The sequence below is a fragment of the Nerophis lumbriciformis genome, linkage group LG03, assembly GCF_033978685.3.
Source record: "Nerophis lumbriciformis linkage group LG03, RoL_Nlum_v2.1, whole genome shotgun sequence".
NCBI lineage: Eukaryota > Metazoa > Chordata > Actinopteri > Syngnathiformes > Syngnathidae > Nerophis > Nerophis lumbriciformis.
The window spans coordinates 24565001-24587160 of record NC_084550.2 but is presented as its reverse complement, the minus strand read 5'-3'; the positions used below and the strand labels follow the sequence as shown (position 1 = coordinate 24587160).

Sequence of the window (22160 nt, the reverse complement as noted above, 5' to 3'; positions counted from 1 at the left end):
CTCCCGTCGAAACCTCGGGATCTCTCCCGTCGAAACCTCGGGATCTCTCCCGTCGAAACCTCGGGATCTCTCCCGTCGAAACCTCGGGATCTCTCCCGTCAAAACCTCGGGATCTCTCCCGTCAAAACCTCGGGATCTCTCCCTTCAAAACCTCGGGATCTCTCCCGTCAAAACCTCGGGATCTCTCCCGTCAAAACCTCGGGATTTCTCCCGTCAAAACGCCGGGATTCCTCCCGTCAAAACCTCTGGATTCCTACCGTCAAAACCTTGGGATTTCTCCCGTCAAAACGTCGGGATTCCTCCCGTCAAAACGTCGGGATTCCTCCCATCAAAACGTCGGGACTTCTCCCGTCAAAACCTCGGGATCTTTCCCGTCAAAACCTCGGGATCTCTCCCGTCAGAACCTCGGGATCTCTCCCATCGAAACCTCGGGATCTCTCCCGTCAAAACGTCGGGATCTTTCCCGTCAAAACCTTGGGATCTCTCACGTCAAAACCTTGGGATCTCTCACGTCAAAACCTCGGGATCTCTCCCGTCAAAACCTCGGGATCTCTCCCGTCAAAACGTCAGGATCTCTCCCGTCAAAACCTCGGGATCTCTCCCGTCAAAACCTCGGGATCTCTCCCGTCAAAACCTCGGGATTCCTCCCGTCAAAACGTCGGGATCTTTCCCGTCAAAACGCCGGGATCTCTCTCGTCGAAACCTCGGGATCTCTCTCGTCAAAACCTCGGGATCTCTCCCGTCAAAACCTCGGGATTTCTCCCGTCAAAACGCCGGGATTCCTCCCGTCAAAACCTCTGGATTCCTACCGTCAAAACCTTGGGATTTCTCCCGTCAAAACGTCGGGATTCCTCCCGTCAAAACGTCGGGATTCCTCCCATCAAAACGTCGGGACTTCTCCCGTCAAAACCTCGGGATCTTTCCCGTCAAAACCTCGGGATCTCTCCCGTCAGAACCTCGGGATCTCTCCCATCGAAACCTCGGGATCTCTCCCGTCAAAACCTCGGTACACTCTCGTCGAAACCTCGGGGTCTCCCCCGTCAAAACCTCGGGATCTCTCCCGTCAAAACCTCGGAATCTCTCCCGTCAAAACCTCGGGATCTCTCCCGTCAAAACCTCAGGATCTCTCCCGTCAAAACGTCAGGATCTCTCCCGTCGAAACCTCGGGATCTCTCCCGCCAAAACCTCGGGATCTCTCCCGTCGAAACCTCGGGATCTCTCCCATCGAAAACTTGGGATCTCTCCCGTCAAAACCTCGGGATCTCTCCCGTCAAAACATCGGGATCTCTCCCGTCAAAACCTCGGCATTTCTCCCTTCAAAACCTTGGGATTTCTCCCGTCAAAACCTTGGGATTCCTCCCGTCAAAACCTTGGGATTTCTCCCGTCAAAACCTTGGGATTCCTCCCGTCAAAACCTCGGCATTTCTCCCGTCAAAACCTCTGGATTTTTCCCGTCAAAACCTCGGGATCTCTCCCGTCAAAACCTCGGGATCTCTCCCGTCAAAACGTCAGGATCTCTCCCGTCAAAACCTCGAGATCTCTCCCGTCAAAACCTTGGTATCTCTCCCGTCAAAACCTCGGGATCTCTCCCGTCAAAACCTCTGGATATTTCCTGTCAAAACCTCGGGATCTCTCCCGTCAAAACCTCGGGATCTATCCCGTCAAAACGTCAGGATCTCTCCCGTCAAAACCTCGGCATTTCTCCCGTCAAAACCTCGGGATTCCTCCCGTCAAAACCTCGGGATTCCTCCCGTCAAAACCTCGGGATTTCTCCCGTCAAAACCTCGGGATTTCTCTTGTCAAAACCTTGGGATTTCTCCCGTCAACTCGTTGGCATTTCTCCCGTCAACTCGTCGGGATTTCTCCCATCAAGACGTCGAGATTTCTCCCGTCAAAACATCGGGATTTCTTTTGTCAAAATGTCAGGATTTCTTCACTGGGCCCGAGCTCATCTAAGATGGACTGATGCAAAGTGGAAAAGTGTTCTGTGGTCTGACGAGTCCACATTTCAAATTGTTTTTTGGAAACTGTGGACGTCGTGTCCTCCGGACCAAAGAGGAAAAGACCCATCCGGACTGTTCTCGGCGCAAAGTTGAAAAGCCAGCATCTGTGATGGTATGGGGGTGTATTAGTGGCCAAGACATGGGTAACTTACACATCTGTGAAGGCTGAAAAGTACATACAGGTTTTGGAGCAACATATGTTGCCATCCAAGCAACGTTACTATAGACGCTCCTGCTTATTTCAGCAAGACGATGCCAACTTGCACTTACAGATGTACCGACCAACTGTAGTTACTGACAGTGGTTTTCTGAAGTGTTCCTGAGCCCATGTGGTGATATCCTTTACACACTGATGTCGCTTTTTGATGCAGTACCGCCTGAGGGATTGAAGGTCACGGGTATTCAATGTTGGTTTCCGGCCTTTCTCCAGATTCTCTGAACCTTTTGATGATATTACGGATGGTAGATGGTGAAATCCCTAAATTCCTTGCAATAGCTGGTTGAGAAATGTTGTTCTTAAACTGTTGGACAATTTGCTCACGCATTTGTTGACAAAGTGGTGACCCTCGGCCCGTCCTTGTTTGAGAATGACTGAGCATTTCATGGAAATAAGCTAATATTTGCAAAAAATAACAAAGTTTATCAGTTTGAACGTTAAGTATCTTGTCTTTGCAGTCTATTCAATTGAATATAAGTTGAAAAAGATTTGCAAATCATTGTATTTTGTTTTTATTTACCATTTACACAACGTGCCAACTTCACTGGTTTTGGATTTTGTATAACAGTAGTCGTACTCGACAAGAGTTGACAATCGAAAAAAGTATTCCGACGAGTTGGTACACTTTGACAGCCATTTTAGACCCGGGAATGGCGAGAAAAATGCTTGGCTCCACTCCCCCTTTGAGTATTTTTTCATCAAAATGGGAATATATGAACATCCTAGCAATCGGCATCTTGTGACAGCAGACCTTGTACAGTAAGTGATGTCGAATTATGCTTGCCGGCTCTCATGAAGTCCACAGTGATTAATAATCAGTGATGGAGTTGGAAAAAAAGCAAATCTTATGCATTTTTTAGATTAATGCCTAAAATGATCAAAATACGTAAATATTAAGTGTTTTTATAAATGTTACTATATTACTTACATCATGTATATAAAACCTAATGGAGGTGTTTGGATGTTTTTAAGGACTTTATATGTCATGATGGCAGGCGTAGTGCAGGAAAACATGACTTTAATGTAAAAAGAAAATGCATGGCATGGAAAACAGGAACCAGGAACCCAATCATTGAGCCCTGACTGGAGGGCGAGGCAGGCATAAGTACTAGCCAGCCTGTTGTCGATCAGCTGGCTGCTACTTATGCCTGCCTCGCCCTCCAGTCAGGGCTCGATGATTGGGTTCCTGGTGAGGGGAAACAACACACCCAGGGAGACAAGCCAGAAACGGTTTAGTAAGTAAGAATTGTTTTAGTTTTATTGTAAAACGTACAAACGCTGCTTGGAGTGACGAATGAAGAATCCTTCCGAGCAGAAATAGTAGACGAAACGGGATATACTTCCGGTTCAAGGCACGGAACCGGAAGTACATTTTCTACCACCTGCAGTGAGCGAACTTGCCCAAAAGATGGCGCCAATGCACAAACAACAGCACACCTTTTCAGTGTCTCTGTCGGTGTTGAAAGCTATTTGTAGCGAAGAAAAATACATACATTTTATAAGCCGCCGCTTGGAGTCCAAAAAAGATAGCATATCGGGAGAGATTACGACCGCCCTACAGGAGGTGCAACGTTTCCAGGTCTTTGTCCTGGGTGTGGAACACTGGACCAGCTTTATATAACCCTGGTAAAGTACTGGAGGGTGCATTAGGTTCACCTGAGTGGTTCAGGTGTATTTTTGCGGACTTGGTTCAGTAAGTCGAGCTTGTTCACAGTAAACGTCGGTCTCTGCCAGGACTGCTCTTTGTCACCGGTCCTCTTCAACATCTGTATTCTTGGTGTAGCCCTGGCATTGGGGCTGTCCAGTTTGATGGCCGTTGTCTTTGGCTTTACGGTTTTTAGTTTAAAAGCATACATCCACATGACTAAAAGTTAAAGTTAAAGTACCACACTAGGTGTGGTGAAATTACTTTCTGCATTTGACCCGTCCCCTTGTTCCACCCCCTTGGAGGTGAGGGGAGCAGCGCTACGGAATCATTTTGGTGATTTAACCCTCAATTCCAACCCTTGATGCTGAGTGCGAGGCAGGGAGGTAATTGGCCCCATTTTTATAGTCTTTGGTATGACTCGGCCGGAGTTTGAACTCAATCAATCAATCAATGTTTACTTATATAGCCCTAAATCACAAGTGTCTCAAAGGGCTGCACAAGCCACAAAGACATCCTCGGTTCAGATCCCTCATCCGGGCAAGGAAAAACTCAACCCAATGGGACAATGAGAAACCTTGGAGAGGACCGCAGATGTGGGAGGGACCGGTGCAATGGACGTCGAGTGGATCTAGCATAATATTGTGAGAATCCAGTCCATAGTGGATCTAACATAATAGTGTGAGAGTCCAGTTTGTAGTGGATCTAACATTAGTGTGAGAGTCCAGTCTGTAGTGGATCTAACATAATAGTGTGAGAGTCCAGTCCGTAGTGGATCTAACATAATAGTGTGAGTCCAGTCCGTAGTGGACCTAACATTATAGTGTGAGAGTCCAGTTCGTAGTGGATCTAACATAATAGTGAGAATCCAGTCCATAGTGGATCTAACATAATAGTGAGAGTCCAGTCTATAGTGGATCTAACAAAATAGTGTGAGAGTCCAGTCCATAGTGGATCTAAAATAATAGTGTGAGAGTCCAGTCCATAGTGGATCTAACATAATAGTGTGAGATTCCAGTCCATAGTGGATCTAGCATAATATTGTGAGAGTCCAGTCCATAGTGGATCTAACATAATAGTGTGAGAGTCCAGTCCATAGTGGATCTAACATAATAATGTGAGAGTCCAGTCTATAGTGGATCTAGCAAAATATTGTGAGAGTCCAGTCCATAGTGGATCTAACATAATAGTGAGAGTCCAGTCCATAGTGGATCTAACATAATAGTGAGAGTCCAGTCCATAGTGGGTCTAACATAATAGTGAGAGTCCAGTCCATAGTGGATCTAACATAATAGTGAGAGTCCAGTTCATAGTGGATCTAACATAATAGTGTGAGAGTCCAGTCCATTGTGGATCTAACATAATAGTGAGAGTGCAGTCCATAGTGGATCTAACATAATAGTGTGAGAGTCCAGTCCATAATGGATCTAACATAATAGTGAGAGTCCAGTCCATAGTGGATCTAACATAATAGTGAGAGTCCAGTCCATAGTGGATCTAACATAATAGTGTGAGAGTCCAGTCCATAGTGGATCTAACATAATATTGTGAAAGTCCAGTCCATAGTGGATCTAACATAATAGTGTGAGAGTCCAGTCCATAGTGGATCTAACATAATAGTGAGAGTTCAGTTCATAGTGGATCTAACATAATAGTGTGAGAGTCCAGTCCATAGTGGATCTAACATAATAGTGAGAGTTCAGTTCATAGTGGATCTAACATAATAGTGTGAGAGTCCAGTCCATTGTGGATCTAACATAATAGTGAGAGTCCAGTCTATAGTGGATCTAGCATAATAGTGTGAGAGTCCAGTCCATAGTGGATCTAACATAATAGTGTGAGAGTCCAGTCCATAGTGGATCTAACATAATAGTGTGAGAGTCCAGTCCATTGTGGATCTAACATAATAGTGAGAGTCCAGTCCATAGTGGATCTAACATAATAGTGTGATAATTTTATTTTTTATTTTATTTTATTTTTTTATTTTTTATTTTTTTTAATCTTATTATTTATTTGTGTGTGGCGTCGCGCGGGTCTCACTTCCTGTTGGATGGGGTCCGTGCCCGTGTGGCCCGACCTTGCGCTGTGGGGTCTCTGTTGGTGACTTGGTGTGGTGGCGGCGCAGCCCCCGTGTCTGGTCTGGATGCTGTGTCTCGGTTGTTTGGGCGGTGGTGTGTTTGTGCGGGTTTGGGTTGGGGTGGGGGGCCTTTTGGTTGGGGGGGTTGTTGGTGTCTCTTGTTTGCGTGTTGGCGTTCGGGCTGACCGGCGGGCTGGCGCCGGCTGGTCTCCGTGGCCCTGGTGGCGTGTGGTTGCTGGTCGCAGTTTTTTTTTGATCGCTTTGATTTGATTGGCTGGTGCTGGCTGTCTGGGGTTATTGCGGCTGCTGTTTCTGCTGCCGTTTGTTTGTGGTGTGGGCGCCCGTGGCTGCTGGGTCTGGTGCAGGGGTGTGGCTGATGTTGTGACTGGTGGCAGCGCGCGCGCGTGATGGCTGTCGGGGCTGACGAACTGTGTATATGTATGTATATGTGTGTGTATGTATGTATGTTTATATATGTGTATGTGTACATATGTGTATGTATATGTATATATGTGTATGTGTGGGTATGTATACGTGTATGTGTGTATGTGTATGTATATATGTATGTATGTATGTATATTTCTGGGGGTACGCTCTGGGCCTGCCTGTCAGACGGGCGTCGACGCCTCAGGCTACTGCATCCGAACTGCGTGTCTGGAGCTCCTGGGTCCCGCTGTCCATCCCTTCCGGGTGCCCGTCTTGGTTGGGGCCTGTTGGGCCTAGTTCCTGCGTCTATTGTGGTAGCTTGGTGCTGCAAGGTATTCCGAGGTGCTGCGAGTCGGCCAGTTGCTGGGGTAGTGACCTTGTTTGTCAGCATGTCTGTGATCTTCTTTTAATTCTTTTTTTTTTTAATTAATTAATTAATTTATTTATTTATTTATTTTTTTTTTAATATATTTTATTAATATTATTTTTTAATTTTCCCCTCCCTCAGGGGGGGGGGCTCGGCGGGGCGGTTGCTGGTTGTTCCATCTCCATCGTTGGGGTCCCTGCGGGTGGGGTGGGTGGTTCCCGTGGCCCTGTGCCTGGGTGGTCCTGCGGCGGCCGGTTTGGGTGGGGTGGCCGGGGGCTGGCCTCGCCGCGCTCTCCGGGGGTGGGGGGTGGGCTCGTGGGGGCCCGGTTGCCGGTGGGGCGGGGGCGGTCTTCCCGTCCGGTTGCGGGGAGTCTCTGGGTCCCTCGGGCGGGGCGTCTCGCCTTTCTGCCCGTGTGGGGTGTGGTCTCTCGCTGGCTTGGGGTCTGGCTGTCCCCTGCTTTTCTCGTGCCCTGTCCTCTGCCGGGTGCGTCTGTCTGCGGCCTGCTGCTGGCCCTTGTGGGCGGTACGGTGGGTCGGGCTCTGGGGTTCCTGTCGCTGGCCGGCTTGGCTGCGTGGGGGCGGTGGTCCCTGGTTCCCTGGGCACCACGCCTCCTGTTTGTGGGTTGGGCTCTCGGGGGTGATGGGGCCGTGCTCTGGCTCCCACGCACTCTGGGAGTCGAATGTATTGTACATGCAAATTCACATATGCTCACATACGTACATAGGTACCTACGCTCCCACATACATACACAAATACAGTACATATTTACCTACCTAATGTTCGTACATCCACACGCACATTCAATATACAAACATACACATACACATACTGTACATATACATTCACTGTACAAACACATATACACATTCTGTACATATACATTCATTGTACAAACACATATACACATTCTGTACATATACAAGTACATATGCATACTTACACTCATGCACATAATCACGTTTCATCAAACATATATTAACGTTGTTGCCCTAGGGTAAACTGGGTGTAACACATGGCACACTGACAAAGCTTAACCTATTGTGACTATAACAATCTACAAGGTTAATGTAGGTTGCTTCTCTTTCTCCCCCTCCATTTTTCTGCATTCTTTCGTATCTCAAGTTATCATTACGTATATGTATTGTTGCATTTAAACAACTGTATTGTTGATAATAAAGGTAAATTATTGGTATTGTTCATTATCAATAGCGCTATTTCTATTGGTATTTGTATTGATCCATTTGTAGTGTAATAATGCTCATTGTCATTTCTGTATTATTTTTTATTTTTCGCTAACTGCTTATTTGCTATTACTTTTACCATCATATTTGTACATGTCATATTTGCTGATGTTGCTCTATTGTTGTTGTTGTTGTTGTTTGCTGTTGTTGTTTTTGTCTCTCTGTCTAATCCCCCTCTTGTCCCCACAATTTCCCCCTCTGTCTTCTTTTTTTTTCTCTTTCTATCCCCTCCTGCTCCGGCCCGGCTGCACTAAATGATAATATAAATACATTTAATAAAGTCAAATACAAATAAGTAAAGTAAAGTAAATCTGAACAGCCGACATGGGCATCTACATCAACTATATGATTTGCCTGAGAAGCTGGACAGGACATAAAAAAAAATTTAAAAAAAACATAATAGTGTGAGTCCAGTCCATAGTTGATCTAACATAATAGTGAGAGTCCAGTCCATAGTGGATCTAACATAATAGTGAGAGTCCAGTCCATAGTGGATCTAACATAATAGTGAGAGTCCAGTCCATAGTGGATCTAACATAATAGTGAGAGTCCAGTCCATAGTGGATCTAACATAATAGTGAGAGTCCAGTTCATAGTGGGGCCAGCAGGAGACCATCCCAAGCGAAGACAGGTCAGCAGCGCAGAGACATCCCCAACCAATACACAGGCGAGCGGCCCACCCCGAGTCCCGACTTTGGACAGCCAGTGCTTCATCCGTGGCCACCGAACCTGTGTCAACTGGTCTAAAAGGGGGGTCCATTTTAAGGCTAGAGTATACAAATGAGTTTTAAGATGGGACTCACGGCCTACCGATCTCAGGGCGGACATTCTAACCACAAGATCACTGAGCAGGTAAACTAGCTGTTCAAAGTCGGGACCCGGGGTGGACCACTCCTCTGTGCATCAGTCGGTGACGTCTCTGCGCTGCTGACTTGTCTACATTCAAGACGATCCCCTTCTGGTCCCACTATGAACTTGACGCTCACATTGTTGACTAGAGCCACTTGACATCCATTGCACCGGTCGCCCCGGGAAAGGGTGCCCACATCGTCCAAGGTTTCTCATTGTGCCCATTGGGTTGAGTGTGGGATCTGAGCCGAGGATGTCGTTGTGGCTTGCAAAGCCCTTTGAGACATTTCTGATTAAGGGCTATATAAGTCAACTTTGATTGATTGATTGATTGATTGACTTTGAACTAGGCATGTTAAAAACTGTGACAAACGCAGTACGCTTCTCCTGTTTCCAGGCCGTCGACTACGAAAGCCGCAGCTCCTACTCCTTCTCCGTGGAGGTCCTCAACCCCACCGTGGACCCTCGCTTCCTGCGTCGAGGACCTTTTAAAGACCGGGCCTCAATCAGAGTCGCGGTGCTGGATGCCGACGAGCCGCCAAGGTTCTCCAGGGCCCGGTACCACATGGACGTGTCAGAAAACTGCCCTCCGGCCTGCACCGTGGGCCGAGTCAGTGCTGTGGACCCGGACACTGGTCTGACCAACAACATCAGGTACAGTCAAATTGCCCACCGTTTCGATAAACGCACGACGCGAAGCAAAACCTGTCCACGGTGTTGTGTAACTCTGAAAGGAAGATAAAAAGGTAATGAAAACAAGACAATTTAACAGCTGCGCGGCGCAACGATCTGCTGATTCCAAGGCACATTTGTGAGTCAGTGATGTTTAGCTTCTGGTGTTACGCTTGAACAAGTGATCTGAGCTCACTAAAAGCCCACTCGGTCTTCCCCAGAGCCAAGAGAGAGAAAAAAAACAACCGCAGTCGCTTGCTTCTCCTCGGTTGGTTTTTGAGGAGGGTAGGCGGTAATTTGTCTGCAACTCAACCAAATGATGTTCCAATTAGCAGGAGCAAAAGTAGTCTGGGCGAGTGAGTGGGGAAGAATGATAGTTGATGTATCAAAAGAGATATTCAAATTATCCACAGCACTTCAAAAGAACCCCTATCAGCCTTGATAATCTGCCTATATTAATTCTTTGGCCATTTGACTGCCGACTTTCTTATCGCTCCCTCACACACTTGTGCCCTGTTTTCTTCTCAGAATCCCCCCCAAACTGCTTTTTTCCTTCCCTTCAACTTCATTCTTTGTACTTTAACCTCCCCATGATCCCTTTTCGCCCGTGCCTTACTTTACCTCTTGCTTCTCTACACTTCCTTTTTCCCCCAGGTTCTCCATTGACCCTCAGTCGGACCCGGAGGCTTTGTTCCGTATCACCCCGGACTCTGGCCTCATCACCACGGCCATGGAACTGGACCGGGAACGCGAGCACTGGCACAACATTACGGTCATTGCCACCCAGAGAGGTTAGAAGTCACGCTTATCCTGTGTTCCAACATGCCAAAGAATGGTGACAGTATTGTTCGGACTATCAGGCGCCCTTAAAATCCATTGCCCCAATGGTCCGAAAAATAAGGAATATGTGGTGTTTACTAGGGATGCATATTGAATTTGGCACTTTTATAGGAACCGACAGAATCCCGCCGGTACTATTCGGAATCTATTCAAACGGTGACAAATTTTGATATCTGTGTTGATCGTGACGTCACAAGTACGGTTGCAGACTAATAGGCACCGACCGAATCCCACCAGTACTATTCGGAATCAATTCAAACGGTGACATATTTTGATATCTGTGTTGATCGTGACGTCACAAGTCCGGTTGCAGACTAAACACCGGAAACAAACATTCCCGACTCGGCCAAACTGCCCCTACGGAATGTTGCGATTTTCAATGCCGACAAACCCAATACGCTGGAACTTCGAGTAAGACTCAACTTTCCAAAATGTGTAAGCTTAAGGCTAATTTGCATTGGCTTTTCCATGTGCATGCTACTGGTTAGCATTAGCGATTTCACATGGCTATTTTATCACCTCTAAATGTGGTGTTGAAAACTACAACTAAGATGCATGTTACAATCAAACAGTAAGTTTGTAGTAAGTACAGTACTTACAGTAGAAACACTTTGTAGTCGAGCCTATTGGAGTCGTTCTATTTTGCTTATCAAGTCCTTAAAAAAAAACATCCAAAACCCCTCCATTAAGGTTTTATATACAAGTTATTTATATATATATATATATATATATATATATATATATATATATATATATATATATATATATATATATATATATATATATATATATATATATATTCATATATATACTGTACATACATACATATAGACATATAAATATATATATATATATACACATCTATATATATACTGTACATACATACATATAGACATATAAATACATATATATATATATATACATATATATATATATGTATATATATATATATATATATTCTGTACAAACATACATATATATACATATATAGACCATTACATACATTTATACACATATACATATATATATATGCACATGTTTTTATATATATATATATATATATATATATATACATATATATATATATACATATATATATACACATGTATATATATATATATATGTAAATATGTATACATTTATACATATATACACACATATATATGCATACAGTATATATACACATATATACTGTGCATATATACACATCCATACATATACACATTTTTATATACACACTCACATATACATATACACATACATATATATACACATTTACATATATACATATATACTTATATATATATACATATATGCACAGATATATATATGCATTTATATATACACAGATATATATACATATATTTATACATACATATACAGTATACAAATAAATATGCATATGTATACATATATGTATACACACACACATGTATACATATACACATATATACATATATTTAAATATATTTATGTATACACATACATATATCTATACATAAGTACACATACATATATATATACACGTTAGGACAGGAAAAAACACGCTCTCTGCTCTTCAGGGGATTTTTAATAAAATCCCCTGAAGAGCAGAGAAACCTGAGAAACAGGCTTGTAGGGATGAAATAGCCTCTGTGTTTTTTCCTGACCTAACGTATATTCCGCTCTACCCCGGTATTGAGCACTGTATAACGGATAAACCACAGAAACCTCGACTACACACATATACATATATATATATATATATATATATATATATATATATATATATATATATATATATATATATATATATATATATATATATAGTTACTTTGCATGTTTTCCTTGAATGCATGTCATTTATTTGCTGAAAACTGGGTGAGATGATAGCAAGAAGTGCATATTTTGAACAATCCTGCAATAACATTACAAATGAATGATCCATTAGTCTGACCTATTGTGACTCCATGAAGATAATGTTCACATTTGATGTCAATGTTCATTTTGTAGTGCACTTTATCATTTCCCACCGCCGCGTCCCTGCCTGCCTTCTTCTCCTCGGTAGAGAAATGGCGTGGGTGTGTAAAAGGATCAAGGATGACGCCAGCGATGATCGTTGAACAAAGACTCATTTATTGAACAAGCAATTATCACAACATGTCCTGCAGTGCCTGTGGAGAGTCTAGCCGGATGATATCGCTCCACCTTGGGGTTGGCCAGACGACCAGTTCTTATAGACGGTCATTTTAGTTTATTAGGTCCATGGTACCTCTTTGACCATGTACAGGCATTTTTGTGTATGTACAATAAGAGTTCATCATTATTTATTATTAATTACCTGCCCTCAATGATGCACCGCTGTTTAACTAAACTTGCTCTTTGCTTGCCCAATGGACTGTAGCCTTACACAATCTGGAAAAACATGTTATTTCATATGAGAGTAGATACTACACAACCAAGGGTTCATAGTGGAAGGGAATTCTAGATCCTTTGATATAACAAAAGAAGGTAACCAAAATATCATAACTAGCCACCACTGCAAACTCCAACTCTGAAACTAACATACCTGACCGTTTCTACGAAAAATGGTGAAAAGGTCGAGTTCTGAGGTTGATTTGACCGTTGAAATTTGGTCATTTCATAACCAATATTCTACAACACAAATACAACGTTGAAACAACATGCTTTTTGATGACGTTTAATCAATGTTGGGTTCTGACGTTGATTTGACCGTTGAATTTTGGTAATTTCCCAACCAATATTCTACAACACAAATACAACTGTGAAACAACATGCTTTTTGACTACGTTTAATCAATGTCGGGTTCTGACGTTGATTTGACCATTCAATTTTGGTCATTTCTCAACCAATTTTCAACACAAATACAACGTTGAAACACCATCTTTTTAACAACGTGTAATCAATGTTGGGTTCTGACGTTAATTCGACCGTTGAATTTTGGTCATTTACCAACCAATATTCTACAATGCAAATACAATGTTGGAACAACATGCTTTTTGACAACCATTATTCAATGTCAGGTTGTGACGTTAATTTGACCATTGAAATTTAGTCATTTCTTAACCAATATTCTACAACACAAATACAACGTTGAAACAACATACTTTTTGACAGCATTTAATCAATGTCAGGTTCTGACATTGATTTGACCGTTGAATTTTGGTCATTTCCCAACCAATTTTCAACAACGCAAATACAAAGTTGAAACAACATGCTTTTTGACAACATTTAATCAATGTTGGGTTCTGACTTTGATTCGACCTTTGAATTTTGGTCATTTCCCCAACTAATTTTCTACAACACAAATACAACGTTGAAACAAGATGCTTTTTAACAACGTTTATTCAATGTTGGGTTCTGACGTTTATTTTACCATTGAATTTTGGTCATTTCCCAACCAATGTTCTACAACACAAATACAATATTGAAACACCATGCTTTTTGACAACGTTTAATCAATGTTGGGTTCTGACATTGATTTAACCGTTGAATTTTGGTCATTTCCCAACCAATATTCTACAACACAATTACAACAATGAAAAAACAACATTTTTGACGATGTTTAATCAATGTCGGATTCTGACATTGATTTGACCATTGAATTTTGGTCATTTCCCAACCAATGTTCTACAACACAAATATAACATTGAAACAACATGCTTTTTGACAACGTTTAATCAATGTTGGGTTCTGACGTTGATTTGACCGTTGAATTTTGGTCATTTCCCAACCAATATTCTACAACACAAATACAACAATGAAAAAACAACATTTTTGACAACGTTTAATCAATGTTGGGTTCTGATGTTGATTTGACCATTGAGTTTTGGTCATTTCCCAACCAATATTCTACAACGCAAATACAACGTTGAAACAACATGCTTTTTGACGACGTTTAATCAATGTTGGGTTCTGACGTTGATTTGGTCATTGAAATTTGGTCATTTTCCAACCAACACTGAGATCCAACGTTAGACGCCAGCGTTTTCTCAATTTACCAACAACTATTTTGCCACGTTGTTTCCGAGTCCGTTTTAAAAGGTACAATCAACGTTGTGTCAACGTCTCGTGCCTGCTGGGTTTCGTTGAATCCTACTTGGTGAATCATGTGGCAGGTAAGGGTGGGTTTATGTCGAGGTCCAAATATTGCCATCTGACACAGAATTCAAACAAAGGTATTTCCATTTAACATTACCAGGGGATGATATCTGCATGAAGGCAACTATTTTCAGTCATGCTGTAGATCTCTGCCTCAAATGTACTGGGGTGGCTTGTTGTGGCAGAGGTTTGGACAGACTGTGTTTGTGTCCGCAATAACGAGCGCCGTCTAATAAAAAAGTCTGTTGCGTTGACACGGAGCACAGCGTGTGTCGTCTGGTGGCCACGGGGGACGACAGACTCGCCCGTGGCATCAAAACCAGCCACGGGATCGGGCCACAGTGACAACATGCATATGTGGACCTGTATATTTATACCACTCTCTATCTGGATTCTGCTGCTGTGGATCCAGGGTCCTGGATCCACAGCCTGAAATATGGCAGCTCCGAGCGGGACACCACACGTCTCGAGCGTGGCTGGGAGAGCATGTTCGAGTGTGACAATCCAAGTCGAATCCATTTTGATTCGACTGTTGAATTTTGATAATTTCCCAACCAATATTCTACCACACAAATACAACGTTGAAACAGCATGCTTTTTGACAACGTTTGATCAATGTCAGGTTCTGACGTTGATTTGACTGTTGAATTTTGGTCATTTCCCAACTATCCATCCATCTACTTCCGCTTATCCAAGGTGTGGTCGCGGGGGCAGCAGCCTAAGCAGAGAAGCCCAAACTTTCTTCTACCCAGCTGCTCCCGGGGGATCCTGATGCGTTACCAGGCCAGTCGGGAGACATAGTCTTCCCAACATGTCCTGGGTCTTCCCCGTGGCCTCCTACCGGTCGGACGTGCCCTAAACACCTCCCTAGGGAGGCGTTCGGGTGGCATCCTGACCAGATGCCCGAACCACCTCATCTGGCTCCTCTCCATGTGGAGGAGTAGCGGCTTTACTTTGAACTCCTCCCGAATGACAGAGCTTCCCACCCTATCTCTAAGGGAGAGCCCCGCCACCCGGCAGAGGAAGCTCATTTCAGCCGCTTGTACCTGTGATCTTGTCCTTTTGGTCATAACCCAAAGCTCATGACCATAGGTGAGGATGGGAACGTAAATCGACCGGTAAATTGAGAGCTTTGCCTTCCGGCTCAGCTCCTTCTTCACCACAACAAATTGATACAGCGTCCGCATTACTGAAGACGTCACACCGATCCGCCTGTCGATCTCACGATCCACTCTTCCCTCACTCGTGAACAAGACTCCTAGGTACTTGAACTCCTCCACTTGGGGCAAAATCTCCTCCCCAACCCGGAGATGGCACTCCACCCTTTTCCGGGAGAGAACCATGGACTCGGACTTGGAGGTGCTGATTCCTATCCCAGTCGCTTCACACTCAGCTGCGAACTGATCCAGCGAGAGCTGAAGATCTTGGCCAGATGAAGCCATCAGGACCACATCATCTGCAAAAAGCATAGACCTAATCCTGCAGCCACCAAACCAGATCCCCTCGACGCCTTGACTGCGCCTAGAAATTCTGTCCATTAAAAGTTATGAACAGAATTGGTGACAAAGGGCAGCCTTGGCGGAGTCCAACCCTCACTGGAAACGGGTCCGACTTACTTAGACTTAGACTTAGACCTAGACTTCCTTTTTATTGTCATTAAAATTTTAACTTTACAGTACAGATAAGAACAACTTTTCGTTGCATTAGCTCATGGTAGTGCAGGATAAAAAAAGCAATAAGGTGCAGATATAAATAAATAGATTACTGTACAGATAAATATATTGCACTTTTGCATATGCATCCAGATTTATGGATGGATGTTATATTGTCTTTATATTCACTGCCGGCAATGCGGACCAAGCTCTGACACTGATCATACAGGGAGCGGACCGCCACAATCAGACAGTCCGATACCCCATACTCTCTGAGCACTCCTTACAGGAGTGCTCAGAGACTTGGAGAAGGTCGAATGCCTTCTCCAAGTCCACAAAGCACATGTAGACTGGTTGGGCAAACTCCCATGCACCCTCAAGGACCCTGCAGAGAGTATAGAGCTGGTCCCCAGTTCCACGACCAGGACGAAAACCACACTGTTCCTCCTGAGTCCCAGGTTCGACTATCCGGCGTAGCCTCCTCTCCAGTACACCTGAATAGACCTTACCGGGAAGGCTGAGGAGTGTGATCCCACGATAGTTGGAACATACCCTCCGGTTCCCTTCTTAAAGAGAGGAACCACCACCCTGGTCTGCCAATCCAGAGGTACCGCCCCCGATGTCCACGCGATGCTGCAGAGTCTTGTCAACCAAGACAGCCCCACAGCATCCAGAGCCTTAAGGAACTCCGGGCGGATCTCATCCACTCCCGGGGCCTTGTCACCGAGGAGCTTTTTAACTACCTCAGCAACCTCAGCCCCAGAAATAGGAGAGCCCACCACAGATTCCCCAGGCACTGTTTCCTCATAGGAAGACATGTTGGTTGGATTGAGGAGGTCTTCGAAGTATTCCCTCCACCGATCCACAACATCCGCAGTCGAGGTCAGCAGAACACCATCCTCACCATACACGGCGTTGATAGCGCACCCCTTCCTGAGGCGGAGGATGGTGGTCCAGAATCGCTTCGAAGCCGTCCGGAAGTCGTTTTCTATGGCTTCCCCGAACTCCTCCCATGTCCGAGTTTTTGCCTCCGCGACCGCTGAAGCCGCACACCGCTTGGCCTGTCGGTACCTGTCTGCTGCCTCCGGAGTCCTATGAGCCAAAAGAACCCGATAGGACTCTTTCTTCAGCTTGACGGCATCCCTTACCGCCGGTGTCCACCAACGGGTTCTAGGATTACCGCCACCACAGGCACCAACTACCTTGCGGCTACAGCTCCAATAAGCTGCCTTGATAATAGAGGTGCGGAACATGGTACACTCGGACTCAATGTCCAGCACCTCCCTCGTGACATGTTCAAAGTTCTTCCGGAGGTGGGAATTGAAACTCTCTCTGACATGAGACTCTGACAGGCGTTCCCAGCAGACTCTTACAATGCGTTTGGGCCTGCCAGGTCTGTCCGGCATCTTCTCCCACCATCGCAGCCAACTCACCACCAGATGATGATCGGTAGAAAGCTCCGCCCGAGTGTCCAAAACATGAGGCCGCAAATCCGATGACACCACTACAAAGTCGATCATGGAACTGCGGCCTAGGGTGTCCTGGTGCCAAGTGCACATATGGACACCCTTATGTTTGAACATGGTGTTTGTTATGGACAATCTGTGACGAGCACAAAAGTCCAATAACAAAACACCGCTCGGGTTCAGATCCGGGCGGGCATTCTTCCCAATGACGCCTCTCCAGGTTTCACTGTCGTTGCCAACATCAGCGTTGAAGTCTCCCAGTAGGACAAGGGAATCACCCGGGGGAGAACTTTCCAGTACTTCCTCGAGTGAATCCAAAAAGGGTGGGTACTCTGAACTGCTGTTTGGTGCGTAAGCACAAACAACAGTCAGGACCCGTCCCCCCCACCCGAAGACGGAGGGAAGCTACCCTCTCGTCCACTGGGTTGAATTCCAACGTGCAGGCTTTGAGAATTGCTACCCCAGCCCTTCGCCTCTCACTGCAACATTGAAACAACATGCTTTTTGACAATGTTTAATCAATGTCAGGTTCTGACGTTGATTTGACCGTTGAATTTTGGTCATTTCCCAACCAATATTCTACAACACAAGTTGAAACAACATGCTTTTTAACGACGTGTAATATTATATTAAACCACGCCGTTGAGTAACTGCATGCACATTTGACTTCAAACCCACCCTCGGAAAGGGTATTCAACAGTGCAAAGGAAACGTTGGACGTTTTCCAGCTGAGGCAGCCTAATTTCCAACTTTCTATTCGTACACTAATGGGATTTCGAGCGCTCACGTTTGAATTAACCGCAAAACGGCCGAGCTTACCCACAAGTACGATTGAGTCGGTTTAATGGAGGGCTCATTGCACCTTCGTGGGATGGGTTATTGCATCCGTGGGGACGGTGCTGGCGGAATTTTTTTTTATATTTGAAGCTGTTTGTGTTGTAAACAGCGTGCGTCTCCATTGCTTTGCAGACAACCCCAGCCAGGTGTCCAGGGTTCTGGTTGCTATAGAGACTTTGGACCTCAACGACAACGCCCCCGAGCTGGACAGGCAGTACACAACAGCCATGTGCGACTCATCTACCATAGGGCAGGTCAGTACGTCTTACTGTATAGTCTGCAAATGGACACTATTGCCAGTATTACCGTATTTTTGGACTATATAAGCCGCACCCACAAGATTTTTTTTTCATATTAAGCCGCAGATATACAGTCATGGTCAAAAGTTTACGTACCATACTTGCCAACCCTCTCGGATTTTCCGGGAGACTCCCGAAATTCAGCGCCTCTCCCGAAAACCTCCCGGGACAAATTTTCTCCCGAAAATCTCCCGAAATTCAGGCATAGCTGGAGGCCACGCCCCCTCCAGCTCCATGCAAACCTGAGTGACGTGTTTTCCTCTACCGTAAAGCAGTTCGTCTGCCGTAAACAGCAATGTTGTGACACTCTTAAACAGGACAATACTGCCATCTAGTGCATTTCACACAGCAATGCATCATCAGAGAGGGTGTTCAGCATGGTTCAAAAAATAGTGACAGAGAATAGAACAAGGATGGACAATTCAACCCTTAACTCAACAATGAGTAGATGAGTGTTATGTGTGTGTGTATATGTGTAAATAAATGAACACTGAAATTCAAGTATTTCTCTTATTTTTATATATATAATAAAATAAATATATATTTATAGCTAGAATTCACTGAAAGTCAAGTATTTCTTTATATATATATATATATATATATACACATAAAATAATTGACTTGGTGAATTCTAGCTGTAAATATACTCCTCCCCTCTTAACCACGCCCCCAACCACGCCCCACCCCCCGCCCGAACAAAATAAGAGTTGTAGAAATGATTGGAAACTCAAGACAGCCATGACATTATGTCCTTCACAAGTGTATGTAAACTTTTGACCAGGACTGTATACATGTTGTGAAATGGATTATTTACCCAAAAATATTGTGTAAAGGTTTTTTCACACTGTTTCCAAACGGTGCCTGTAAAACGGCTGAGCAAACAAAACAGAAGCCATCATCATGGACCCACTAGCTGCGTGAGCTAAATCAGCTAAACTCTTTGAAACAGATTTTAAAAAACTTTATTTACAAAAATTTAAGAATGTCAATCGATTGAATAAAAGAAAATAGAGTACCTGTCATGATCCGTGGTCCGGATCATGTTTTCGTTATGTTCTGTTAGTTTAACTCCAAAGTTCCTGTTTTTGTGCACTCTTGTTTGTTTTGGTTGCCACGGTTGCGTATGATTTTCACCTGCCGCTGGTGTTCGGAACGCTCACCTGGCTCTAATCAAGAGACACTATTTAAACCTGCCTTTGCCAGTCATTCGGCCTGGCGCCATTGTTCGGTTCATGTCTGATTCCTGTCAGAGTTTGTAGGTGCTGAACCCCAAGATGCAGAGAAGGCGGAAGGCGTTGTGCAAGAAAACATGATTTAATTAAACACTAAGGCAAAACAACAAACGAAAAGGTAACAAAAGGCGCGCACAAGGCGGAGAACAAACTTGGCTATGAACTAAAATAGCACAGAGGCTAACTGTGGACAAGAAACCAAAAACGCTTACTGTGACACGAAGGAACTAGGACATGAGCAGAGTGAAACCAAAAGTAGACAGAGCTACAACGACAAGTATTAAGAACAACGACACGACAGGTAGGAACGACAATGATCCAGCAGTGACTGGAGGGTAGGGCAGGTATAAATAGCAGCTGGCTGATTGACACCAGGTGTGGCCAGGTGCCAATCAGCCACAGCTGAAGGGACACAGCACTCAGGGAGAAACAGGAAACAGAACCAAAATAAGAGCGTTGACAGGAAATGACAGAGGAAAAACTAAAACTTGACCAAACTGTCAGGGACAAGCCTGACAGTAGCTCCCCTTCCTATAACGGATACCAGATGTTCTAGAACCCCCCCTCCCCAAAAAAGTCCAAAGTCACGGGAGGGTGGAGGGAGGACAAGGAGGTGGGCCACCAGGCTAAGTGTCCCCGCAACCAGCGGGGAAGAGTTATGTGGCGACGGCGAGTTGAACGCCACCGCAATTGGCGAGGCGGCTCGTCCGCCGGTGTGGGAGAACCCACCGGAGACGATGGTGGTGGCGCCCTCTGCTGGCCCACCGGGGACGATGGTGGTGGCGCCCTCTGCTGGCCCACCGGGGAGGATGGTGGTGGCGCCCTCTGCTGGCCCACCGGGGAGGATGGTGATGGCGCCCTCTGCTGGCCCACCGGGGAGGATGGTGGTGGCGCCCTCTGCTGGCCCACCGGGGAGGATGGTGGTGGCGCCCTCTGCTGGCCCACCGGGGAGGATGGTGGTGGCGCCCTCTGCTGGCCCACCAGAGTGCATGGTGGCGGCGTCTGTTGGCCCACCGGAGAGGAGGATGGTGGCGCCCTCTGCTGCTGGCCCACCGGAGAGGAGGATGGTGGCGCCGTCTGCTGCTGGCCCACCGGAGAGGAGGATGGTGGCGCCCTCTGCTGCTGGCCCACCGGAGAGGAGGATGGTGGCGCCCTCTGCTGCTGGCCCACCGGAGAGGAGGATGGTGGCGCCCTCTGCTGCTGGCCCACCGGAGAGGAGGATGGTGGCGCCCTCTGCTGCTGGCCCACCGGAGAGGAGGATGGTGGCGCCCTCTGCTGCTGGCCCACCGGACAGGATGGTGGTGCCGTAGGTTGTAGACCCACCGGACTGCATGGTGGCGTCTGCCGGCCCACCGGACTCCATGGTGGCGTCTGCCGGCCCACCGGACTGCATGGTGGCGTCTGCCGGCCCACCGGACTGCATGGTGGCGTCTGCCGGACCACCGGACTGCATGGTGGCGTCTGCCGGACCACCGGACTGCATGGTGGCGTCTGCCGGCCCACCGGACTGCATGGTGGCGTCTGCCGGCCCACCGGACTGCATGGTGGCGTCTGCCGGCCCACCGGAGTGCATGGTGGCGTCTGCCGGCCCACCGGAGTGCAGGGTGGCGTCTGCCGGCCCACCGGACTGCATGGTGGCGTCTGCCGGCCCACCGGACTGCATGGTGGCGTCTGCCGGCCCACCGGACTGCATGGTGGCGTCTGCCGGCCCACCGGACTGCATGGTGGCGTCTGCCGGCCCACCGGACTGCATGGTGGCGTCTGCCGGCCCACCGGACTGCATGGTGGCGTCTGCCGGCCCACCGGACTGCATGGTGGCGTCTGCCGGCCCACCGGAGTGCATGGTGGCGCAGTAGGTTGCAGACCCACCGGAGATGATGGCGCCGTCTCTTGCAGACCCACTGGGGCGAGAAGTAGCTGTGCCTCCCCAGCTGCACTGCTACTCATAGCCCCTCCCCAAAGGGACGGATCCCAGACGTCCCCAGATAGGACCACAGACGACAGGGGTGGGAGGGAGAGGGCTTGAAAAGCGGCCGAACTTTTCTTCAGATTAGCCATTAAGTCCAAAACTTTGTTAAGCCTCTCCGCCATGGACATCTCTGCGAGATTCGAATTTGGCTGGATCATTATGTCAGAGTTTGTAGGTGCTGAACCCCAAGATGCAGAGAAGGCGGAAGGCGTTGTGCAAGAAAACATGATTTAATTAAACACTAAGGCAAAACAACAAACGAAAAG

At 46.2% G+C, this 22160-nt stretch overlaps 1 protein-coding gene across 1 annotated transcript in view; it reads left to right on the top strand.

Annotated features, from left to right (window-relative positions):
* Nucleotides 1–22160, top strand: part of cdh24b (cadherin 24, type 2b) — a 576558-nt gene that overhangs the window by 517042 nt on the left and 37356 nt on the right. The window contains exons 8-10 of the mRNA XM_061935917.1: nucleotides 9224–9480; nucleotides 10153–10289; nucleotides 18527–18648. Coding sequence (XP_061791901.1) covers nucleotides 9224–9480; nucleotides 10153–10289; nucleotides 18527–18648 — 516 coding nt within the window. The remainder of the gene's footprint in view (nucleotides 1–9223; nucleotides 9481–10152; nucleotides 10290–18526; nucleotides 18649–22160) is intronic.